The sequence below is a fragment of the Callorhinchus milii genome, unplaced genomic scaffold (genome assembly GCF_018977255.1).
Source record: "Callorhinchus milii isolate IMCB2004 unplaced genomic scaffold, IMCB_Cmil_1.0 Scaffold27, whole genome shotgun sequence".
NCBI lineage: Eukaryota > Metazoa > Chordata > Chondrichthyes > Chimaeriformes > Callorhinchidae > Callorhinchus > Callorhinchus milii.
Window position 1 is genome coordinate 3,432,258 of NW_024704768.1, and position 23,163 is coordinate 3,455,420.

At 43.1% G+C, this 23,163-nt stretch overlaps 2 protein-coding genes across 5 annotated transcripts; one reads left to right on the forward strand and one right to left on the reverse strand.

Annotated features, from left to right (window-relative positions):
* The first annotated feature begins 1,290 nt into the window (after positions 1-1,290).
* LOC103189266 (transmembrane serine protease 12) lies at positions 1,291-6,504 on the forward strand. The gene is made up of 4 exons (XM_042344157.1): positions 1,291-1,496; positions 2,094-2,359; positions 3,158-3,300; positions 6,373-6,504. Exons 1-4 carry the CDS (start codon positions 1,306-1,308, stop codon positions 6,502-6,504), a joined length of 732 nt encoding a protein of 243 aa, XP_042200091.1. The 5' UTR covers positions 1,291-1,305.
* LOC103189267 (cyclic AMP-dependent transcription factor ATF-1) lies at positions 6,289-22,305 on the reverse strand. 4 transcript variants are annotated; one of them, XM_042344257.1, is made up of 9 exons: positions 22,169-22,305; positions 17,062-17,216; positions 15,512-15,620; positions 14,346-14,474; positions 9,586-9,686; positions 9,200-9,339; positions 8,584-8,766; positions 7,960-8,119; positions 6,289-7,042 (listed from the first exon to the last, which is right to left on the reverse strand). In XM_042344257.1, exons 3-9 carry the CDS (start codon positions 15,608-15,610, stop codon positions 6,898-6,900), a joined length of 957 nt encoding a protein of 318 aa, XP_042200191.1. In that variant the 5' UTR covers positions 15,611-15,620; positions 17,062-17,216; positions 22,169-22,305; the 3' UTR covers positions 6,289-6,897. The 4 variants fall into 4 exon arrangements, with proteins under 4 accessions (XP_042200191.1, XP_042200190.1, XP_007907804.1 ...); XM_042344256.1 differs by having other exon boundaries at positions 17,062-17,219; XM_007909613.2 differs by lacking the exon at positions 17,062-17,216.
* Between the last annotated feature and the right edge of the window lie 858 nt (positions 22,306-23,163).

Below are 23,163 nucleotides of genomic sequence, written 5' to 3' on the forward strand. Positions count from 1 at the left end.
CTTAAACTGCACCTTAAACTTAGACAAAAGTGTCCTGCAAGGTAAGTAAGACTCTAAAATGTCAGGCCTCTGAATAACAGGCCAACACGTAAGTAAACCCAACCTGATCACACTTCACCAGGTATAGTCGGTGATCAGCATTGAGCAGGATGATCTCATCAGAGGGCTCACGTGCATAATAAAGATAGTTTGTGAGACGAGGGAAACATGTTTAGTAAGACTTGTTTAATAATTGACTTTATAAAGCTGGCTGTTGCTCCAGGGATTCAGGTTCGGAAAGATGGAGCTAGAGAAGTTAATGATCTTGTTAGCGAGTCTCGGGGGGACAGCAATATCCGTGAACAAGGATTTAGGTAAAGAATTTTGTGAAGGCAACATTAGGTTTGCCTGTGATGCTTCTCTCCCCCCCCCAGGCGGTTGAAACGTGAACCAATAGCCCCTAGGGTGAGGTACCTACCATACAGGCCTTTAGAAATGCATCCAAGTAAACATGAAACGTGTTTTCATGAGGAGATGAAAAAGGGGGATGAGACCCACAACCTTCTGCCCAAAGGCACGAACTGCTCTTTCTTACAAGTTCTGGATAATTAGAACAAGAGAACTAGCTAGCTCCACATAAAGTACGAGTGAACCACGGATGGGATAAAGGACAGGTGAATAGGCCGAAAAAGAATTGCTTGGTCCAGACACAATGGGCTGAAAGGCCTTCTTTCTTGTATGCTGTAAATTACTATGGTTCTGTGATGTAAGGCTAAAATCCTCCAAAGGAGAGTTGGCTATTCCACATGTGTATTACAACAACAGCTTGCATTTATATAGCATCCTTCACGCAGGGCAGCGTCACAGAGCACTGATTGCAACAAAAACAAAAACAAAATTACATTCGTATAGCGGCTTTCACGTTGCGAGGAGCTCCCAAGACCCTGGACAATCAGTGTTTCAGACCCGAGCTGAGGGTCGGGATCAGGAAGGGTGGAGGGCCGGGGGGGGTAAGGAGGGTGACTTAAGGCACGGTCAAAGAGGAGGATCTTGAGACGGGTCTTGAAGGAGGCAAGGGAGGGGGCAAGGTGGAGGGACGGCGGGATGGAGTTCCAGAGGGTGGGGGTAGAGTGGCAGAAGACCCACTCACCAACAGCCAAGACTCAACATGAAGCAGGATAGAGCCCTCTGAGCAGAGGGACCAGGCAGGTTAGGCCTAGTTCCCCTAATGGAGCTATACCCTACATTGTCTTGTTGATGTTCTTATCACTTATGGACAGTGTACTGCTCTCAGGCTGTTCATCTTGTGCCTTTTCAGGGTGTGGAATGCGCCCATTGATGGACCCTCCTGTGGAGATGCGTGTCATCGGTGGTCAGGAAGCACTCCCCGGCAACTGGCCCTGGCAAGTCAGTGTTCAAATGCGGCACGATTCCAGCTACCTGCACATATGTGGAGGGTCAATAATCGACACGCGGTGGGTGCTGACGGCTGCGCACTGCGTCTCTCAGGCAAGCAGGTGACTGGCTGACTATTTGGATTAGCTCCTTTAGTGAGTACCGGGGTGGCGGGGGAGCTATGATTGCTTCAGTGCCTTGGGACATCTCCTGCCAATAAAAGGCGCTATACAAATGTAATTTGTTGTTGTTGGATTAGAGAGGGCAAAAGCCTAATCTGCCCTGCTCCAGAGGCCCGGAATTTCACCCATTCTTATGGGCTGCAAGATATTTTGCCGTAAAATTTAAGATCACACAGTGTTGTAGAATATGTGTACACTTGGGGGTCTTAGTAGGAACAGGAAGCCATTCAGCCCATCAAGCCTGTTCCACCAATTGATTAGATCAATTGATTAATCCTATTTGCATTTCCCACATTTTCTGAAGACTGAATTTAAGATGACTCTAGTGGGGTAGCAAATATACAATGTGGGGAAAGAAAAAGGAGGGGAATTAGGTTAGAAATAATAGCCCCAGTGGGGAAAGTGATAAGAACATCAACAAGACAATGTAGGGTATAGCTCCATTAGGGGAACTAGGCCTAAGCACCAACACAATAAGAAAAATCACCTCTTCAGTCTTGTAAATATTCAATTATTCTCAATTGTCCATTTCTCTAGGAGTCCCAAGGACTGGGTAGTGGTGGTCGGATTACATCAGAGGTCGATTCGAAACGGCATGACCAAAGTTATGAAATTGAAGAGGATTTTTCTTCATTACGATTTCGACCACAACACGTTACAAAATGACATGAGCCTTCTAGAGCTGTCAAAGAAAATTGAGTACAATGACTATGTACAGCCAGTGTGCCTACCATTTAATAAAACCATAATAGACAGCATGCATTTATGTTACATCACTGGGTGGGGTGTGACTAAAGAAAATGGTAAGCATTTCACTTCTACATTAGTCATTGATACAGGCATTCATTCGCCTACAAAAAAAAATCACTATACTTTACAACAAATCTTATGAAACACTTTGGGACGTCCTCCTTAGCGGGGAGGTAAGCTGAGTCTTGTTTGGAAAGTGGCTACTTACCTCCTAAGTGGTAGTCTCGGCAGTCTGGTTCCTGAGCCTGGCGGGTCAGCAGGTTTCCAGGGACCCCACGCAGTGTCAAAATGCAACGATTGTTATTACCAATATAGCAACTTTCAATCCGAGAGAAACGTCCTAAAGCACTTGACGGAATGTACTTAACTAGAAGTGAAATGAATGCTGTTACAGAGCAGCTAATGTTGCTCCCGGCAACGTCCCACCAATAAAAGGCTCTTTGTGATTTGAAAAGTTTGAATTTAGGATCGGTAAATTTTCCCAAACGAAATTAAACGATCCATCTCTTTTTCGATCCCTCAACTGAGTACGTACCAGTGAGGCAGACAATTTCCAGTCAATTTAAAGTTGTCTTAGGTAACGGAGAGGGGGTTATGAGGTAGGTCCAGGGGCTCATGTGAATGGCAAGTTGGTTCATTTTCGTGCTGCAATTCTCTATATTTTTTTTGGGTCAGACAGCGTCCGCAAATGTGGAAGCCCACATTTGCAGACACATTTGGGGGGTGGGGGGGGATTTTTTTTAAAAAAAAGTGGGAAGATGTGCTGAGGAATGAGGTGGCGTGTGTGTGTGTGTGTGTGTGTGTGTGGAAAATTAACAAATGTAAGTATTTGCACTTTTGCTCCTTCGTAGGAAAAGAAACAGACATCTTGCAGGAAGCTGTAGTGAAGTTGATTCCGAATTCGGTCTGCAACCAGGCGAAATGGTACAACGGGTTAATCAAGCCAAACATGCAGTGCGCTGGTTATGAGGAAGGTGGAGTCGATACCTGTCAGGTAACAGGAGAGTTTCATGGCCAGGTCCCTTCCATGTCCACTACTTCAAATCAATTAAATCACCCTTTGGAACTCCATCCCAGTCCTTTCGCCTTGCCCCCTCCAAGGCCTTTCTCAAGACCCCCCCTCCTCTTCGACCACACCTTCAGTCACGCCAACGCCCGCCCACCCTCCACCCTGCCCTTGGGATGTCCTCCCAACGAAAGGCGCCGTGTAAATTCATCTATTGTTCCTGCCCTCGTCTTCTCCCTCTCCAGCCCATGTCTGCCATTCTTCTTTGAATCCCGTTTTGCTTTGTGACCGCAATGTTCAACCTGAAATGTGGAAGATATTTTGTGCCTTTCAGGGAGACAGTGGCGGTCCTCTGCAGTGCTTCAGTCCTCTGAACGAACGTTTCTACCTGCTGGGCGTGGCCAGTTTTGGGGTCCGCTGTGGGCTGCCTTTCAAGACTGGAGTGTACATGCGCACATCAACCTTCAAAGATTGGTTGAAAAAAATAAAAAATAGTCAAAGCAGCATCTTCCTGACCTCATCATGCCTGACATACCTATTGTGTCTGGCAGTTTACCTTTGATTGACTACCACTGATGACAACTATAAGCCTTATAAACTTGATGGATGTTTGAATCAATAAATTATTGCTTGGTCTCTAAATTTCAGAAAGGAGGAATAATAATCCTTGCATTTGATATAGCTCTTCATCATGTAGTTGAGACGTCTCAAAGCGCTTCACAGAATATACTGCAAAGTGAATTGTCTGTACATTTTGTGGGTGAAACGCAGCAGCCATTTGCGCACAGCAATATCCCACAAACAGCCTTGAAGTGAGCGACCGATTTTTACTTGGGGGATTGTTGGCCAAGACACCGGGAGAGAAACTCCCTTCTCTTTTTGAATAGCACCATGGAATCTTTAACATCCATCTGAAGAAGCAGACGGGATCTCGGTGTAACATCTCATCCGAGGGACAGCACCTCCGACAACGCAACACACCCTCAGCGTTGCATTGGGGTGTCGGCTCTCAATAAGAATTATTATTTATTGAATGGGAACTGTCCCAACTGTACTATATGTTTTTTCACATGTATCCTGACTGTGCTGATGAGGGAGGGAATGTAAGCTATAAATTTGCCTACAAAATAGTCACTACGCTTTACAGTGTATAACATAATATAATCAATAACCCTTCCCCGCATTTGATAAATGCTTTTCATGTTCTAGACGTCTCAAAACACTTCACAGAATATACTGTAAAATGAACTGCCTGTACATTTTGTGGGCGAGGGATTGTTATCAGGCATGTGGAGTAAGGAAACTTGCCCAAGGTTTCGCCCTGCCAGGAATTGAACCCAGGTCTCTTGCTTGCGAGGCGAGATAAGAAGATCACTTACCTCCAAAACGTAGAAATTCTACTTCTTGCTTAAAAAAGTGTATAAGGCACGTCATAAATAATTTCCAGAGCAGCAGGCACAGGCACAGATGTCTTCTGGGCAAATTGTTTTATCCCGTGACAACCTGTGAAAAGTCACACTGTATTCTGTCCTTTGGATGGGAGAGAGCTAAAAGCTGAATCATTACCTAACCAACCAAAACAATCTACTTACGTGTTTAATTCTTTTAACACTCTTTTAGCATACAATTGACGACCCAGTATAAGAGAGGACATACTTTGCCAGTTGATCTAATCACCTTTCTCTTGTTTTTTTCCTGCAACACAACAACTTACATTTGTACAGCGCCTTTCACGTCGGGAGGACATCCTATGGCACTGAACACAGGCACTGTAGGGATATCCCAAGGCACTGAACAGTCAAAATATACAATTATCTCAATCCATAGCAAGATTCTTTAAATGGCAAAACTGATCTGCAGAACATAAGAATTCGCTAGGCGAGAGAATACCAAGGGCCATCTAGTTTTCCTTCCACCATCTGGCAGTCGGGTCCCAAACTAGAAATTGCAGAAATCTAATTTGTTCTTGAAACAAATGACAAATTCTGTCTAATTGCCTAATTAAATTTACCTTTCTGCTTCTCTGTTGAGACAGGTTAAAGTGGTTCACACAATGAATTTGTGTAGCTAAACTACACCAGCAACTTGCTACACACACAATAATATGGTGAACGGCCAATTTGTCAGGGAGTTTTGGCGAGGAAGGAATCTTGGCTGGAGCTCATCTTGCACCATTGATAGTGCCCTTAGTATGCACTTGAATCCTGAGAACCGTCAAGTGAGGCTTTGGTTTAACAACTCACCCGAAGGACAATGAATTTGCTCTCTCAATACTGCACTCGCTTGATCAGGAGCTCCTGGTGTGGGGGCTCGAACCCAGAATCTTCTGAACCAGAGGCAAGAGAGAGTGCTATCGATTGAACCAGGCTGGAACTAATGGGGGGGAAAAAAAAGTGCTAAGAAGAATCAAACACTCCTCTCCCTTTAAGATATTATACGGAATTGCAACCCAAACATTCCCATGATACCCGAAGGATTAACAAAGTTGATATGAGCACACACGAAGAACAAGTAACTCATGAAACATACATCTTAGCACATAGAGTGCACTTTGTAGAGCTGTACAGTGTCCTACAGTGCATGTCGTAACAGCAATATATAGTGACTGACACCTGTCAACGTTGACCTTATTAAAAATTTAATAGAAAGTACTGCATGTGCTTTAGGCCATACCAATGTAAAGCGACATATGAAAGTTGGGACAAGTTTCTATTCAAGAAACCCTCCACTTAACAGTAACATCTGGTTTCCACTGTTGTGAAACTCCATTAGACAACAGGAGGTAAGTTTCATACAATATTATTGTGGTAAAAAAAACACACGCACACAACCCTCTAGAAGTGAGCTAGGAATGTATATTAAAGCCACAGTTCATTCTCAGTTTCTGCCTGAATTTCCAGTTCCAGGTTAACCATCAAATATGGAGTATAATCTTCGGATAAAAATGGCATAAAATCCTGGGGAGCTGGAAGTGGGGGGGGGGGGGGATGGGGGACGATGGAGTTTGGTTGATGGCTGGCGTAATGTTATTTAAAATAATATTTCTGGTCCTTGCCTCAGGTAAAACTACGAGACCAGAAACTGTTGGAACTTTCAAGACATGATATGCAGACGTACAGACCCACAGGAAACACTGTGGTGGTTTGCAATGATCCTGGTGTGAACAGTTGTCTGCTGGTGGTATCTCTCTAGCGGAGGAGGCAGACCCCCCCCACTGCTCCCTTCATTATTGGAATTCAGCCATTTTAAGAGATGAACTTCCAGTCGACGTGGTCATGTTACAATGTCACGCACCAAAACGTAGTCGTGTCCCAACAGGTGACCCAGACAAATCCTTTTTTGCTGGCGTTCCAGGATTTCTCTTTTCTGCAGGTGTTGCTCAGTCAGACATTAACACAGCCTCTCTTGCTTCCTCTTTTTTGTGATAAATTCATTAAATTCATGCAAAAGGGTTACAGAATTTATATTCAGTTTCTATTCCCAAACCATTTCGTATTAAATCCATGTAAAAATGCTCTTCCCTCCCCCCCACCCACCTCAGTCTAATAGTCCATAGGACTCATGTTCCCAGAGTTTATGAAAGAGTTAGACCGATTTGTGACAGTAAAGGTCCTTTAAGGTCTTCAGTTCCTCAATTAAGGTCTTGTTCTGATTTTCCAATACAGCAACACGGTTTTCCAGGCATTTGACGTATTCTTTCTTCTTTCTGCGACATTCGCGTGCAGCTTCCCTGCAACGTAAATGTGAATGTTACTGCAAAAGGCATAATCTTAGTGGGACATCATTCTGCACACCACTGTAAGCACACTGAAAGGACTGGTAGTCTCTCTGTGTCCTATCTATTACTGATGTACATTTGTATATTTAATGTATGACAGCACTCTGAGGATTGTATTTTCCCCCACCGAGGACATTAGCCTCTGCCATAATAATAATCCTTGCATTTGATATAGTGCCTTATCACATCATTGAAACGTCTCAAACACTTCACAGAATCCAATGTAAAATGAATTGACTCTATATTTTGTGGGCGAGAGACGCAGCAGTCAATTGAAGGGATTATACCTCCCAGAGAGCGATCCACTGATCAACTAACAACAGGGTTCCTACTTACTGCTAGATAAACAAGAGGCATGTGGAACAAGGAAACTTGCCTAACGTTTCGACCTGCCTGGGTCGTCTCGCTTGCTACAGGATTCCACGATTCAAATTCCAACAGGTGTCGTCTCAAGTGACTTATCTTTAATAGTAAGCAAGACAAACTGTGATCCTGCAGGCCAGTGGTCCTTCAGGCTCCCACATGATTCCAGACAAAGCAGCCTTTACCACTGCATACTTCCTAGCACCTAGTCCCAGACTAGCAATTGCAGAAACAGGAGAGATACCTGGTCTCTTGAGAGACTTGGTGTTGTGCGGGAGAAACAAAGGGGAAGCTGAAGGAGAGGCTCTTTGTTATTTGCCATGGAAACGTGAACATTAAAAGAAACAAATTGCCTCTTGTCTCTTGGAATTTCATCACATTCAGTGCTCCAGAGGGGACACATCATCACCGCTCTGCTCACATTGCATTGATCGGCTTCCCACAGCACAATGCCAGATTCTTGTAAAGAGCACAGACAAACGACAAATGTGTGGACAAGCGCTGACCTGTTTTTCATTAGCCGAATCTCACGCTTCAAGGTTGCGTCTTCTGCCTTTGTCGATTGGGGCTGGAGGGTGACTGGCGACGTCATCATCACGGTTTGGGGGAGCGAGTTGGTGGTGGGAGTGGTGCGTATCTGATACGTTTGTACATCGCCCGAGGCCGCTGGCAATCAGAAAGCCCAAAGACAATATTATGACACAACATATCTACGTTTTGCCGTCGATTCAATGCACTTGAACACTTGCAAACATCAACCTAATTAATTACTGCATTGGGACCTGCTGCACAAATCACGAATGCACGAGTTTAAGTCGTGAGACTGGTGATCGGAAGCAGAATCACAATATTTTATTATAACACGAACACTTGAGGATTGTACGTTGTCCTTTCATTCTGTACAAGCTGCCAAAAGCCCACATGTACCATTAGTCAGAAATAGACATGCTTCATAGCCGATATACAAAGGAAAAAGTCTAACTACCCAAAACAGCTAACATTTCCAAGGAGAAACCTTGAAAAAACAGCATCACTCCTCACCTCGAACCCGAATGAACATGTTCCCATTCTCCACCCCCCCATCTCCTGCCCACACAAATATGTGGGAGACAATAAAGAATCTCACTCACTCTGTACCACCACCTGGTTGCTGGGGACGAGTATCTGTTGTCCGTCTGCAGTCTGTGCATACTGTAGAATCGTGGCTCCCTGCTGCGTGCCGCCAGCATTAGTCATGGTGAGCGTTTGGAGGCCCTGGACACTGTCAGACCCAGGACTCGCAAGCTGTATCGTTCCCCCGGGTGCAATAGCAACTATAAGAATAAACAGCAAACATCAGCTAAGGAGTTCGCTCATCTTCTGGGCACTTACAAGATCTTTTAATCTGTTTAATCCCTGCATTTTCTCCTTATTCCTTTAAAACCCTTACTTCCCAAGTACCTATCCAATTCTAACATACGCAAGTTACTGCACTTGTGATGGTAACAACAATAATAATCCTTGCATTTGGTATCACATGTTAAGAGACATCTCAAAGCGATTCACAGAAAATGCTGTAAAGCAAATTGATTGTATATTTTGTGGGTGAAATGTGGCACAGCAATTGCGCACAGCAGTGTCCCACAAAGACTAAAATGTTCAACATCAGGCACTTGGGAAAGCAGCTACGTGGGCCTTGTGAGATCTAGGACTACACATTTCTGCAAATTAATAAGTCACTCAACAGTAGTCAGGTCTAGTACTTACTGTACTGTCCAGTGCTGGTCTGGTAAATGGGTGTTGGGACAGTCATGGTGGTGATGGGAGTAGCACCAGCCTCTTCATCACCTTTTCCCTCGTTCTTTGTTTGTGCTGAGTCTCCAGAAGATAACTCATTCAGGATTTTCCTTCACAGTCCAAAGAAAAATGCAAGAGCATCCAGTCAGCATGAACAAAACAAGTGCTTACACAAGAAGATTTCATTTGTACAAACTGGAGAAGTTTTATATTTTTGTACAACGTCCAATTTTTAAGATAATTGCACACAACTCGCAGCAATCCTCTGAACTGCAAAAGAATGACCAATACTTTTTAAGTCTGGTGGTGGCAGAAAACAACTCTAGAATTCTTCCATATCGTGCGCTGTGGGCTACCTGTATGACGGACGTCTGGAAAGAATCTCCCTGGATTTCTGTGATGATGATACACTGTCGGATGATTCCTGGGAATCCTCACTCTCTGATAACGCTGATACCTTGAGAAAGGAAAACAGGAATCATGAGCATCATTTATAATAGACTTGTAGTTTTTNCTATTTCCTGATAGAAAAGCTGTGCCTGTTAAAGTGAAATCCAGAAAAAGAAAGCTCTTTATGCAAAGGATAAGAGAATTTAGAACTGACTAATTTTGAAGCTATAGCTCAGGGTGGTCCAACCTTTAATCTGCTGAGGGCTGGATGCTCTATTTGGGAAACATCACGGGCTGCATAAGCAATATTTTTGTGTTTCCCTTCCAGAAACATAACATTTAGTGTGGCCAGATGAAATCGGCCCACAGGCCACCAGTTGGAACACTCTACTGTACTAATCAACTGAGGTGGGGGAGAAAGACAGAGAAAGATATTGAAAAACAGAAGAGAAACAGAATTAGAGGTACAATACAATGGTGGAGAAGGCTTGAAGAGGGAAATGGCCCACTCCTACCTATTTTTATGATTTTATTGAAAATTCAGTAATTATACTTTGTCCACTTGTAGATAATATCCAGTTGTAGGTTTTGCTTTTTAAACTTGCATCTGAAGAGATGCCTTTTGAGCCTTTATAGCTTCAAGATAAAGTGTAATATTCACTGACAGTGAAATAACCATTTGAGGTAAATTAAACCAACTACTTTTAAGAATTGCTGGTGACTCAGAATGTAAAACATTTAGCTAAAAGCCAAGTGACATTTTCTTAGCAAGTGAATGGCTGATTACACAGCAATTCTTGAATGCATAATCTGGACTATTCTAGACTGTGCAACGGAAATGCAGTCTTTGGTGTTGATGCTCAAATGAGTCACTCTTTGCTTAGATTTCATTCTTAACTCACTTTATGGCTTTAAAAGAATCATCTGCATGTGGACCACACAGATATCAAGGTCCTTCTATATCCATCTATTAGGAACACACAAGAGCAAATATTTCACTTGGTTTTCACTTAAAACAAAAAGTCTTGTCTAGCCTAATTACCACTCTAAGTGACCGGTACACTATCACTCACAATATCTTTTCTGTGAAAGCATTATACGCATGTTATCTACTTGGTCAGGGAATCATCCTGATCTAAGTGACAGATGCTGGTGTCACTTCTGAGTGTGCAACTCGTGAAGTTTGTCTCTATCAGGACAAATCATTGACCAAGTGGATAACATGCCTACAATGTTAATTTAATCCTTTTTTTTTAAATAAATAAAAGAACAGGTACATAATGCTTACTTACTTCAGCTGAGTAAACTTTTAAACTTGTTGGACATTGGCAGGCAAAGCTCATACACAAATGATATGATGCCTCACTTTCTCAATGTACACAGTTATTACGGAAAATCCCATTATAACTACACATTGTCAAAGTGAATTCACAAAACATCACCACTACAAGGATCAATCCAAAGGGGAACACTATTCTTTAGTTTAAAAGGTTGGGTGGGGGGGTTAGGACTTTCAATCTCGAGTGTTCTCATCAAGCACGCAATGTTTTTAAAAAAATCCCCCCGACTTGAGCAGAAACATTTTCCATCACAACAGCCAAACAGCAACTTGTTAGATATGAGTTGCCTGAACAGAAGATAAATTCAGATTAGAAATCTTATGGGCCAACCTTTAACCAGCCACCATTGAGTTATGCATCGTTCCTGATCCCAAATGCTAATCCTACAGGACAAATCAGCTAAAAGGTTCAGGTCATTCAGAACTGTGGCTTTGATTTATACTATACCAGTAACAACAATAACAAATTACATTTGTATAGCACCTTTCATGTCAGGAGGAGCCAGTAATCATGCAGCCCCTGCCAGACCAGACACCTACTCCCGACCCACAGCACGATCTGTCTGGTACCCAAATATATCAGCCCCTGTCAGAATAGTCCCTCTCTGCTCCCGATCATAAATACACATCCACATAGTTTACCCCCATGATAAACATAAGCGCTGCACTGAAAACACAGCACACATCCCCCATACTCTTAATATAGCATAGCTTAAATATTTGACACCATTAGCCCAGAATTGTAGAAAAGCACTTAAACAAAACTAACCAAATTCACATTACCCAGCGGCACAAGTGAACCTCTTTAGCCCCTCCTGCTAAATAGATGGCTGATAATCATGGAAATGCATAAGATCAAAGGAGCCTGGCAGAGGGGGAGAAAAAGAAGTAACTTACTGCCGAGGAGAGAAACATAAACCAGTGAAGAGACGTGGTGCACGAGGGACAGCGAGAGCTAACATTTGTGAATCCCCGCTGGCGGTAGATTTCAAACGGGCAAAGTCCAACTGGAATTATGTGGTGACTTGCTCTGAAAGAATCACCCAACTACATGTTCCAAAGCACCCTCTGCTGGTTTATTTACAGATTGCTGTCCTAACACAATCCCGAAATTGCATCCCCCCCCACCGCCTTTCCTCAAATCTGACTAATTTATGACCGCACTCTGTAAATACAACCTTAACAGCTAGTCCCCACACTCACGTGGCCTCAAACTTTGCATGAAGCATGGCTACTATGCATTACTAGAAGACGACTGCTCGTGGGTTCCTGCTGCATAGACTACACTAGCGAGGGAAGTTATTGGCAGCAACAGGAGAGAAAGACACAACTCCAGGGCAAAGTACAGAACAATTCACTGCAATTTAATTTGAGGTGAGTAAAGCCCGTTATTTATGCAACAGACAACATGGACAATGTTCTGTGTATACATTAAAACACCATCCAAATTAAATGCAAAACTCGAGCAAACAGGATTAGGCCCGTACTCCCTCCATCGGTTGAGACATGTTAAATAAAAAAATCCTCTGATGCACTATAGTTTAGAGATTTCCAGTCCGAGCCCTTCTCTAACAAATTGTTGTTGTTTGCTTGAAATTCTGCACAAAGATTCTCAGGATGTTTTTAAACTACGCGTGTGCGTCGCCTTGTTGTGCAGAAAAGCAGACAAAAAGATTCTGCTCCCCGACCTCCTTGATTGTGGTCCATACTGATCTGCTCAACGTCGTCAGATTCCTGGGGCATACGAGGCTGTTTTCGTCAGTTTCTTCAGTCATTTCCTGGTTCCCACCACCTGATTCCTCTTCCTGTCTGAGCTGCCATTGCTTCTTCATCCCGCTTTGAATTGTGGGAATTGTGACGTGGTTCCCCCCGGACTTCCGGCGGAGCGCGCGCGCGCGCTGCGGGGGGAGGGAACCTCGGCCAGATGGACCGGCTGCTCTGTGCGAGAGCGCCCCTCCTGCGGCACCTCGTTGCCACTGCAGCCCAAATCCGCTCAGAGTCAACGCAACGGAACCTCTCTCCCACGTTCCCTCGGACTGGTCACTTTCGCGTCAAACGTCCTCGTTTCGAGGTGGGGGGGGGGGGGGGGGCAGTGCATTTAGCAGTTCAACAAGTACATTGGTACTCGCAGCAAAAAGAAATAAATCCTCCCGACATGAAAGGCGCTGTGCAAATGTAATTTTGGATTGCAACTCCCAGCTCTCTTCGGTCTTTTCCCTATTTAGGTGTTTAGGGTTCCATACCATAAAAGGAAGGGGGGGGGTTTGCTAATAATCCTCCAGGTTAATTAGTCATTCACTTCATCGCTTTTTTTGAGCAAATTGGCTGCTTGCCTTTGGCTGCAAATGCAGTCACTACACTTAACAGCAACTACCTGTGGAGCGCTTCGAGAAGTTTCAACATTACATACACAATATCGAATGCGAGGATTGTTATGCGTGCAAGTTTATGCATAGAACTCCCGTCTGAGAACTAAAGTCTTCAGCTACAATTGTGAGCTTCCCCTCAAAGCACTTCACCGCCATTCTCCACCATGTCTGCAATAAACAATCAGCTCTTAAAATTCAACACCTTCGAGGAACTCAGCACCGAGTATTGGATTGAATGGCATGAGCAGGGACAACAAGGCACTCTCTCTTACAGACCATATGAAACACAATCAACAGGGTCGATCTGGAACTTCGCCAGAGTTATCAACAAAGTACATTTCAATAATAAAAGTCACCGGCAGGGTTAGCTCCAGTGGTCTGGTTTTCTTGTGGATTTATTTGTAAGAAACTATTTTCTTTTTCTCTGGATCAGTTCCTGGTCTGACACCCTGGGGCCAATGCTAAGGACACAGTAACGTTCTATTCATACATATCGAGCTGACTCTTCACTCCCCCATTGCACTGCCCAGGCCTCAATTACTAGACTGTGAAATTCAACACTTGGGCTAAGAGATTACAGTAAATTGCCACAAACAAGCCATCTTGCAAGTTACAGCTGATGAAACATGCCTCTGGCTGAACATTAATTTCAGATGAACCAGACAACTCAGGAAGGAATCATCGAAGTGTAGAAGCACTATTTTCTGCTAGTTATTCAGCATAAATAAGAATGATGGTTCCTGACCAAAATTTCTCTGCTGAGAAACAATTAAATCATATCACAATCCTATAAACTCAAAGCAATGTTTCCTGGCCTTAAAAACTCACCACGCAAGTTTTATTTGTAAAGTACGATAAGGCAGCTAATCTAAATATTTATAATTGTGTTTAAAACATTAATTTTGTGCAACATTGGGAACACTTTGCACACTGCAGTTGCCCTGTGAGTTTTAGAAGCAGTCAACGTAAACCTTACATTGTTATGTCCTTTGAGAGTTTCTCTGTTGGTAGGGCTTACCTGAACACTCTGTATTTGTGGGGCCTGGATGACTGATGACTGGGCTGTCTGGATTACCCCTTGGACATGGACGGATTGTCCCCCAGGCAGCTGAAGTACTGTTACTGGAGTCGAACCGCCCATTGACACCTAAACAAAGGCGCGTAGTGTTACTGATATTTCCTCTCACAGCCCATTACTCTGACACAAACACACAAACTATCCATTTAGATATTCTCTTTTGGGCTTAACATTGTTTTTTTGTACACATATCATACTTAAACGGACCTAAAGTAGAAGATGTTTACAATTAAGTGTCTTGTTTCAACTGAAAAACAAATACAATAAAATGGAAACGTCCATCATGGAGTACAATAAAAGATCACTAGGCAGAGGGTACGGGGGAAAGCAGAACAGAATAGTGACCTCCTCCACCAAGTTCCTGATATCACCTGTCTGTGTCAAACTTTCAAGAGCCAGGATAGCAAAAGGGACTGGATAAAAAATTGACTCATTTGTTTAACTCTAATCCCGTTACTGTGTGCTCCAGTAAATCAATTATCCCAATTCTTCAAATAAACACTCATTTAGGATTGGACAAAGCACTGCAAGCGATATACTTTAGTTGGGGGTGGAGGGTAATGAAAAGGATGACTTTGCCTTCATCCATTTACACATCCCACAACGCGAACAAAAAAAATCAAACACAAACAGTTCATGATCACGACTGTTATCTTTTACTTTACATGAGCATGTGGGGGCAGCGGACAGGAAGCATTTTCTGTTTGTGAGCCAGTAGCAGCCCATATCCTTATTGCTTGATAACATTTGCATAAAAGTTTTAACAAATGTGATATAATTGCTGGAAATCAATCAAGAAATAATCCCCAATTAAACACCAAGAAGATCTATGTCAAATATACGGTATACAATTGCTGGATGCAAACATTACATCCTTCAGCCAAAAGGAGGTTGGAGGAGGTAGAGTTTCTATATATAGTTATAATTCTTAACTCCTGCCTCTTGTGTTTTGCAAAGAATTACCTACACTCATCTCAAATTGGCAAAAAGAGAAATAGACAACACATGTAAGAATCATGCACACAACCAGCTAGTCAACCAATGGGACAATAAGGGCCTCTAACTGTACTAGTATAACTTCCTTTGAGGCAATGAATGGCATTTACCTGCTGTGCTAACTGGGAAAGCTGTGAAGCCTGTATTGTCAGGTGTTGTTGTGTTCCTGCATCCGTGCTGTTACTGCCATCGTGCTGCACCTCCTCCATTATGTGTTACCTGAAAGAGACACGGAGACTCTCATTTTGACACTGCTTTACAAATAATCTCAGCAGAATCCTGTTCATATTAACATTCCTCCACCAGATTTCAAAACACTCCTAGCAGTTTCTGAAAGGGTTGTGGGTGAAGTGAACCAATCTGTCTGTCTGTCTGTCTGTACGATTCTGTGATGACCAGGCAAACTATTTCTTAAGCTCAGTTTTTGACTTGATCAAACTGGAAATGCAGAATTTGATACGACTCAAAAGCTTTTACAAAGCAGTTATAGAAGCGTGGAAATATCCTTAAATTTAGAGGAAATGTCAGTGACAGTTGAGATGGTGTTACAATAAGTTTGTGGCTAGCTAGTGTTGCTCCATAGGGCAGTTAAAACTAGGGTACAGCCCACTGAACAGAGACAAAAAGACACAGAAGTGTCTGAGAAAGAAATTGGAATGGCACGAAGTGGAAATAAACACTGTGGGGGAAAAAAAAACCTAGCACTTGCAACAAGTCTATTGTTCATTAGTTAATCTTCTGGGTTTTAAGGCTGGAAACTCTCTCTAGTCTTTTCGTGAAAGTATGAATGAAGCATCAACCATGTATTAGTACTGTGACTTTTGGACTGCCCAAAAGTCATAGTACTACTGCATGCTTGATGCTTCATTCATACTTTTTACCCCTACCAGCCTACCACTACCAGCCAAGCCATTTGCCTGCTCCACAGCACATAAGACTTGAAGTTTTGTGCTCACCATTGTAATAAATATTGATTCTGGGAAACGTACATTTTCTACTTTGGGCTTCCACTGTCAGCATTACACACTCCCAAGATAAACATAGCCAACATGCAGAGAATAAAAGCCCCCCGAGCTTAAACACAAACGACAGAAGAGCTACACCAGTATGAATCTTTCCACTTTCCATATTGCCCACAAACAGTGGACAATTGTGTGCTTTAAGCAGACAAAGTCTCAAGGAACTTGCTGAATCAGTTCAAACACATCCTAGTATGTTATAAACGGCAGAAATTCTCCCATTCCACCCCATGGGCTGGATTCAAACCCAAGTCCCAGCACTGAAAGGGCATAATGCAAACGTACTAGGATCTAATATGCAGTTTTTGCATCTTCTTTAATCTCCTGAGCAAAATACATAACTATAGGTAAAACTCTGATCTATAAAATTAAATACCTATATTATTCAACCCAGACCAGCTTCATCACACACACTTAAAAAGACATCCGATTCCCAGCAGACCTTGGACTAGTGTAGAATATGTAATCATCTTTGTCTACACCAATACATTGTTCAATCCCATCTAACAAATATTCATCCAATCTTTTTTAAAAAAACACAAATCAATATTGCATTCATACCAATTAAAAGGCAATGCATTGAACGGTTATAATATTTAAATACAACAAAAGTAAATATTTGTACAGTGACCCAATATTACCATGTTTTAGACTGCAGATCTGGAAGTGAGAAGCTGCTTGGAAGCAGACATGTTGTGTGTAACTTCCCCTTAAAGAGTCTACAATTAGCCTCGAGGACAGCGGAGAAAACGAGAAGAAAATCAGCCAGGTTTCTGCTCCTACTCTGTATCCAGTCCTGCTAGAAAGTATATGTGCAAAGTAAGATGAAGGCAATTTTTGGTTTAGCTGTAATTTTTCACACAGTTGAACAGTCTCGTGATACTCAATGTCAAGCCTCACATGTGAACACGTGAGTATCAGAGATTTCCCATGGAACAGTACCCACAATGAGTCAGTGCCTATAGAAAGAAAAATGACTTTTAAAAAAAAACCCTCCCTCTTCATGTGACATCATGAATGATGACCCTGGATTGTGAGCATCACTGCTCATTCATGAGCTCACAGAGGAAGATGTTCTATAGAAAATGTCTGTCCCACCCCTTCGGCAGCTAATTACAAGCTCATTTAAAGTCTACCATACAGAACTATAGAGCAATTAACACACACCACGTATTGTAAAAATACTTTAGCAATTCCCATTAGGAAGGATATCAGAGCAATGGTGTGTGTACAAAGGAGACTCACCCTAACTATAAAAACCCATGTTAAAAGATTTGAGGATTAATATTTTTATTTTAAATGTGCTGGTAGTCATGTAACTAGGATACAATATGCAGAGTCTGTTGAGAGCCTGGAATACTTCAACTTGTTCTGAATTGTCATCAATGGAGATTCATACAAATAGATTCACAACCGTAATTTTCTCTCTTTCAACCCCCATTCCAATCCCTTCCAGCCAGGTACAATTCTGGTGCTAATCACACCCACCACCTCTTTTCCAGGCTGCATTTAAAAAAATATATTTTAAAACATTCTGCAACATGTCAAGTGTACAATTTGTGATAAACCATTCATGAAAAACACTCATGGGCTGCTAAACAGGGCAATGACACTCAATCCACTCGTGCCACTTAGATCTCGAGCCACAGGGACTCACCATAAACAAGATGATTAGTCAAGAATTCAACACTTCAGCGTTGCAGTTAAAATATCCTATTGTAAATCTTATAACATAAAACAGAAAACTGCAACAATTATCATTTACCTTTACAACAACAACTTAGATTTATAAAGCACCCTTCACTCGGAGCAGTGACCCCACAAGATTTTTGAGTCAGATGAAAATGGCCAGCAATGGAAAGTCTCAAACCTAACGTGTAGGTTACAACATGTTAAAAAATTCTAACCTTTAGTAACAAATGAAAATCCACTGCATCTCTCTAAATAGAAATTCTAGATTCTTGCCAAAGGACCCCACAAGATTTTTGAGTCAGAGGGAAGTGGCCAACAACGGAAAGTCACCTCATTCAACAGAAACAACAACTTTAAAAAAGAGAGAATGGCCTCATTCGCACTAAATATTTCACAGATTCCAGGTGACAAGTTTAATAGGGAGCCTTGAATAATTTCTAAAAGGCTGAACAAACAAGTTTGCATTCCTCAGCTTCCATGAAGGATGACTCTCAGGTTTAAATTTCTAACTAGTTAGGAAGTTAAGGACATTCCCTTGAATGCAAAGATGGATGGGGGAAATTCTCATGGTTCTGAGCATTTTCATCAGGTGAAACTGTGGTTTCTGCACATGTTAATACTTTACTGTGACATCTTTATTATGAAAAACAGGAGTTCATTCTTAAAAACTCATAAAACGGGAATTTATCTAATTGCGGAAAGACTAAACCATCGCCTGAAAACCAACAAAAATGCTCCTGCGTTATAAAAATCAAATAGAAAAAAAATGAGTCACTGACTCTGCTTTCTCGTAAACTATTCTTAAAACACCAAGCTATTAGTTCAGTAGCTTCTGACGCTTAACAAACGGGAAGTATGACTCAGATGCAGTTTCCACTGCCTTAAAGGCACCATGGTGAAAAGTCAGAAAAGGGCAAAATGTATTGGTCCTAAATGATTTGTTGACTGAAGGGACTTGCTAGCCTGATTAAAAAAAAGTAATTTTCCCACCTAAAATACACTAACGGTGATCTACAGTGAACACCATGTGGCTGAACCCATCATAAAATCATTCTGTGTTTAAAAAAAACATATTCCAACAAATGGTCACAAAATGTCATCCGACAATGCGGACTCTCAGTCTGTCTCCATCACTCTATGTTCCTCTGTTTTATTCTACAGGAACGAGATGATAATGCGCTGTAAACATGTAAGGTATTTTTTAAACTAGATAGAAAGAACTGTTTTATTCTAAAAAAAAGTTCTTAAAGCTTGTTTTTTTTATTACGCACCATCAAAAATTGCCTTGGCTACCAGGTTGGTCACCAGTTTTTCTGGGAAGCCACAAATTAAGCAACAAAGCAATGTTAGGAAAAGGGTGGTCAGAACACTAATCCATACATGCCTCATGAAACATGTTTGGCCCCCTCATGCATTAGTTTGTTGTGTAATGTTTATTTCAACTTCCCTGGAAGGTTGTGACTCATGCTGTAGTTAAATCTCATGATAATGGCAGCTCTCACCCTCGTCGACAAGCCAGTGAATATTGCCGATGGGACATCAAGGCCAAATCTAATCCTGTTCTTAACCAATATCCAACCACAATTACTTTCAATCCAACCACAGTCCTGCACACAATATCAATCAGGAATAGAGGTCCGAGTTGATAACCCAGATATGGTGAGATCACTTGCTGTATTATCGCAAATAACTTAAAATTCAGAACCTTTTCGCTCTGCACGGCTCAGTGCTAAGTGGCGCCTGGATCTGCCAATGACTCTTCTGTTTACAAATGATGCTCTACACTAATGCTTCAGTTGATTAGTCCCAAGATCAACAGGTCAGAGAACAGATCAGTATCACGTGTAAATAAAGTCTCACAGAACTTTGATCTCTAAATTGCGAAAGTGATTTTAAAAAAAATCTCTACTACGGCAAGCTTTAAACACATTTACGGGTAACAAGCAGAATTTTATCAAGTGCCTTATGAAAACCCTTACATAATGTAAATGTAACCACTCTCCCCCCAAAACATGCAATCCACATAAAATCACCAAGCATTTATGTAATTTGTAATGAACCAAAGTTTCCCATTCAGTACGACATCCCACATGCTTAATATTGCAGTACCAGAGTACATCATTTTAAAACTGAAGATGCAATTCAATTTGCAGGCTAAAAAATAGTTGTCAAACTAAACTTTCAATTTCAGTTTCAAAATAACGAAATATGTCACAGGACCATAGAAATCCTACAGTACGCACAATATTGAAAATCAATTGCTCACAATAGGCGGCAAATTTGGGGAAGGGGGGGGAAATGTGGAATCTGATATGTCCACCAATTGATGCTGTACTAGCCAACAGGTGCTTGGTAATTCTGTTCGACTAATAGGACTAAGGTACCAACCCCTAGAAAGACAGTAGACTCAATGTACAAAGTGATTTGAAGCAATACGAGGTTCAAAGACAGTGATATACAATTTCAGGCAGACACAATGTACATTCAGGCTGCTAAACTCTTTTCTACGATTGTTCAGAACCCAAAGAGGTCAACAGTTTGAGCACATGGACCACATGGTTTTAAAATTTCTCTTGCTGGAGAAATGAAAACAAATGGGAGTTTGATTGTTCAAAATAAAACAATTAATACATGCACAATTGCACAAATGTTACTCTGCAAAAGCACTGTACTTACTTGTGACTTTAAACACGAGCGCATGTATATATGACAAGTCACTACACACTGTATCTACCTATACTGTAAAGAATACAAGTTAGAATCAATTACATTAAATTCAGCTAAGCTGATGGATCCGTAGACAAATCAAAAATGACAGCACTAACAGCAGAATGCAAATATTTTCTTTCATTCTCAAGTAAGCCTTCATTACTGGCAGTCTGGTGGTACAACAAATTAGTCCACAGAATACTGGAAGAACTGGGTTTCAACCTTTTTTTTGGCGGGCTTCTTCACCGATTACAAAGCGCCAAAGCTGACAGGAGGAGGAAAAGAAAAATTGGCAGAGACACCACCTTAAGGTTGGTTAAGCATCCTCTACCCACGAGATACTGAGCAATACTGCGTTTCAACCGTCAGAAGTTGGGGAAACCCAGGAAAGGACCAGCAAGGAAAGGAGACTAAAATGAAACTTCTCCTCGTCAGTGATTAGTAAATGCTGCCAAACAGAACATTAATCTCAGTGAAAGAAATCCATATTTTTTTTTAAAAATCCTCATTCATGTTTGCCTCCCAAATACAGTCCCCGCGCTTTACAGTTTAACGTCCTCTGGTCGTGAAAGTGCTGTACCAAACACAAGGGATTATTGTTTTAATATTTTAACAGGTGTTAAATGTGGGAATTGAAGACCAAACCGACCCTTTGCCAGAAAGTAGCCTTTTACTGGCCTTTACCTTCGACTTGAACCAAGGAGCGTGTGTGTGTGTGTGTGAGCAACAGTGCTGATAGGTAAACAACTCAAGGGCCTGAGCTTTTGGGAAGCAGGCAACGACTGTCAAAAGTGTAGTGACTGCCTCTTTGTGTAGGGAACTGCTGGAGGGAGAGATGGAGGGGGGGGGGGGGGAGAGGGGAAGGAAAGGGCGCTTGAGCCCACGACCCTCCTAAACCCACCACCACCATCACCTCCCCCCCCACCCCAAGAGGAGAGAGCACTAGCGACTCGGACACAAGAGGGAGGGGGGGAGAGAGAGAGAGAGGGGATGTTGGGGGGGGGAGAGGTAAAGGAAAGAGTGTCAAGAGGGCTCTCGAGAGCTCCTCTCGTCTCCACTCCGCCCGGACACGCAGCACCCGCGTCAACAACGCGTCAGCCATTAAGAGCCGGAGGAGGGGGAGTGAGAAAGAGACGGTGTGTGTGAGTGAGTGAGTGAGTGAGAGAGAGAGAACCGCCATGTTGGAGCCAGGCAGCAAAGCCGAGGACGGGCGGGACAGACAGACAGGGAGAGAGAGAGAGAGGAGGAGGCGGGGAGAACGATACGACGACCCTGGCAGAGGCGACGGGTGGAGGAGGAGGGTTGAAGGGGGGAAGAAAGCTGTCGGATGGCGCCTTTTTTCTGTACCTGGGCTCCGTGGTCAGCTCCGGAGTCCGCGCTGGGCCTGGGCCTGGCCTCGCCTCCCGCCTTCCCAGCCGCCGTCCACCCCCGACTTTACCTCAGCTTTTCAACCCCCCCCCACCCGTCAACCCAACCTCCCTCCCTCCCTCCCTCCCTAATCCCCTCTCTCTCTTTTTTTTCTCTCCGGCACACGGACCAGGTGATAATATCAACAATAAGTGTGTGTGTGTGTGAGGGGTGGTGAGGGGGGGGGTTCGTTTCCGTTTTTTTTAAAAAAAATGATATGTATTGTACGGATTACAACAACAACAATAATAAAACGACGATTTTTTTTCGCAGGAAAACATAGGCCTTCGCCGGCGCCGCCTCCCTCCCCCCCCCTCCCTTCGCGCCCACGTGACGCCCCGGCGCGCGAGCCCATTGGCCGAGAGGGCGCGAGCCGGCCCCGTCACCCCCCCACCCCCCCTCCGCGGAGGCGCAAAGTAGTCCCATCTCCCCCCCCCAAAAAAAACTTTTTTAAAAAAAAAATGTCTAGTTTATTTGCCCGCTATAACCCCCTCCTCTCTCTCTCCCCCCCCCCCCCCCACTCCACACACTTCTTTTTCAGGCGGGCTCGAGTTTTCGTTTTTTTAAAAAAAAGGCGGCGCCTCACCCGGGCGCGAGCCGTGTATTCCGCCACTCGGCGAGGAGGGCGTTCGAGCGAAATCCCGCGCGCGAACGGGACGGAGCCGTTCAAAAAATAACGGCGAAAATCCGCAGCCCGAAAGGCGCCAAAGTACCTCAGCTCGTCATAAATATCCCCCCCACACCGCGCTTACACCCACGGCCGAAAGGGCAAAAATACCTCAACTTTTTTTATAAATAAGTTTTTTTTTCTCCTCACCAAACCCCCTCCCTCAAAAAGGACAGGTATCCCGTGCTTCAAATCGTCTGAAACTGAAGAGATTTATCGCCCCCCCCCCCCCCACACACACACCCCCCCCCTCACACACACACACTCT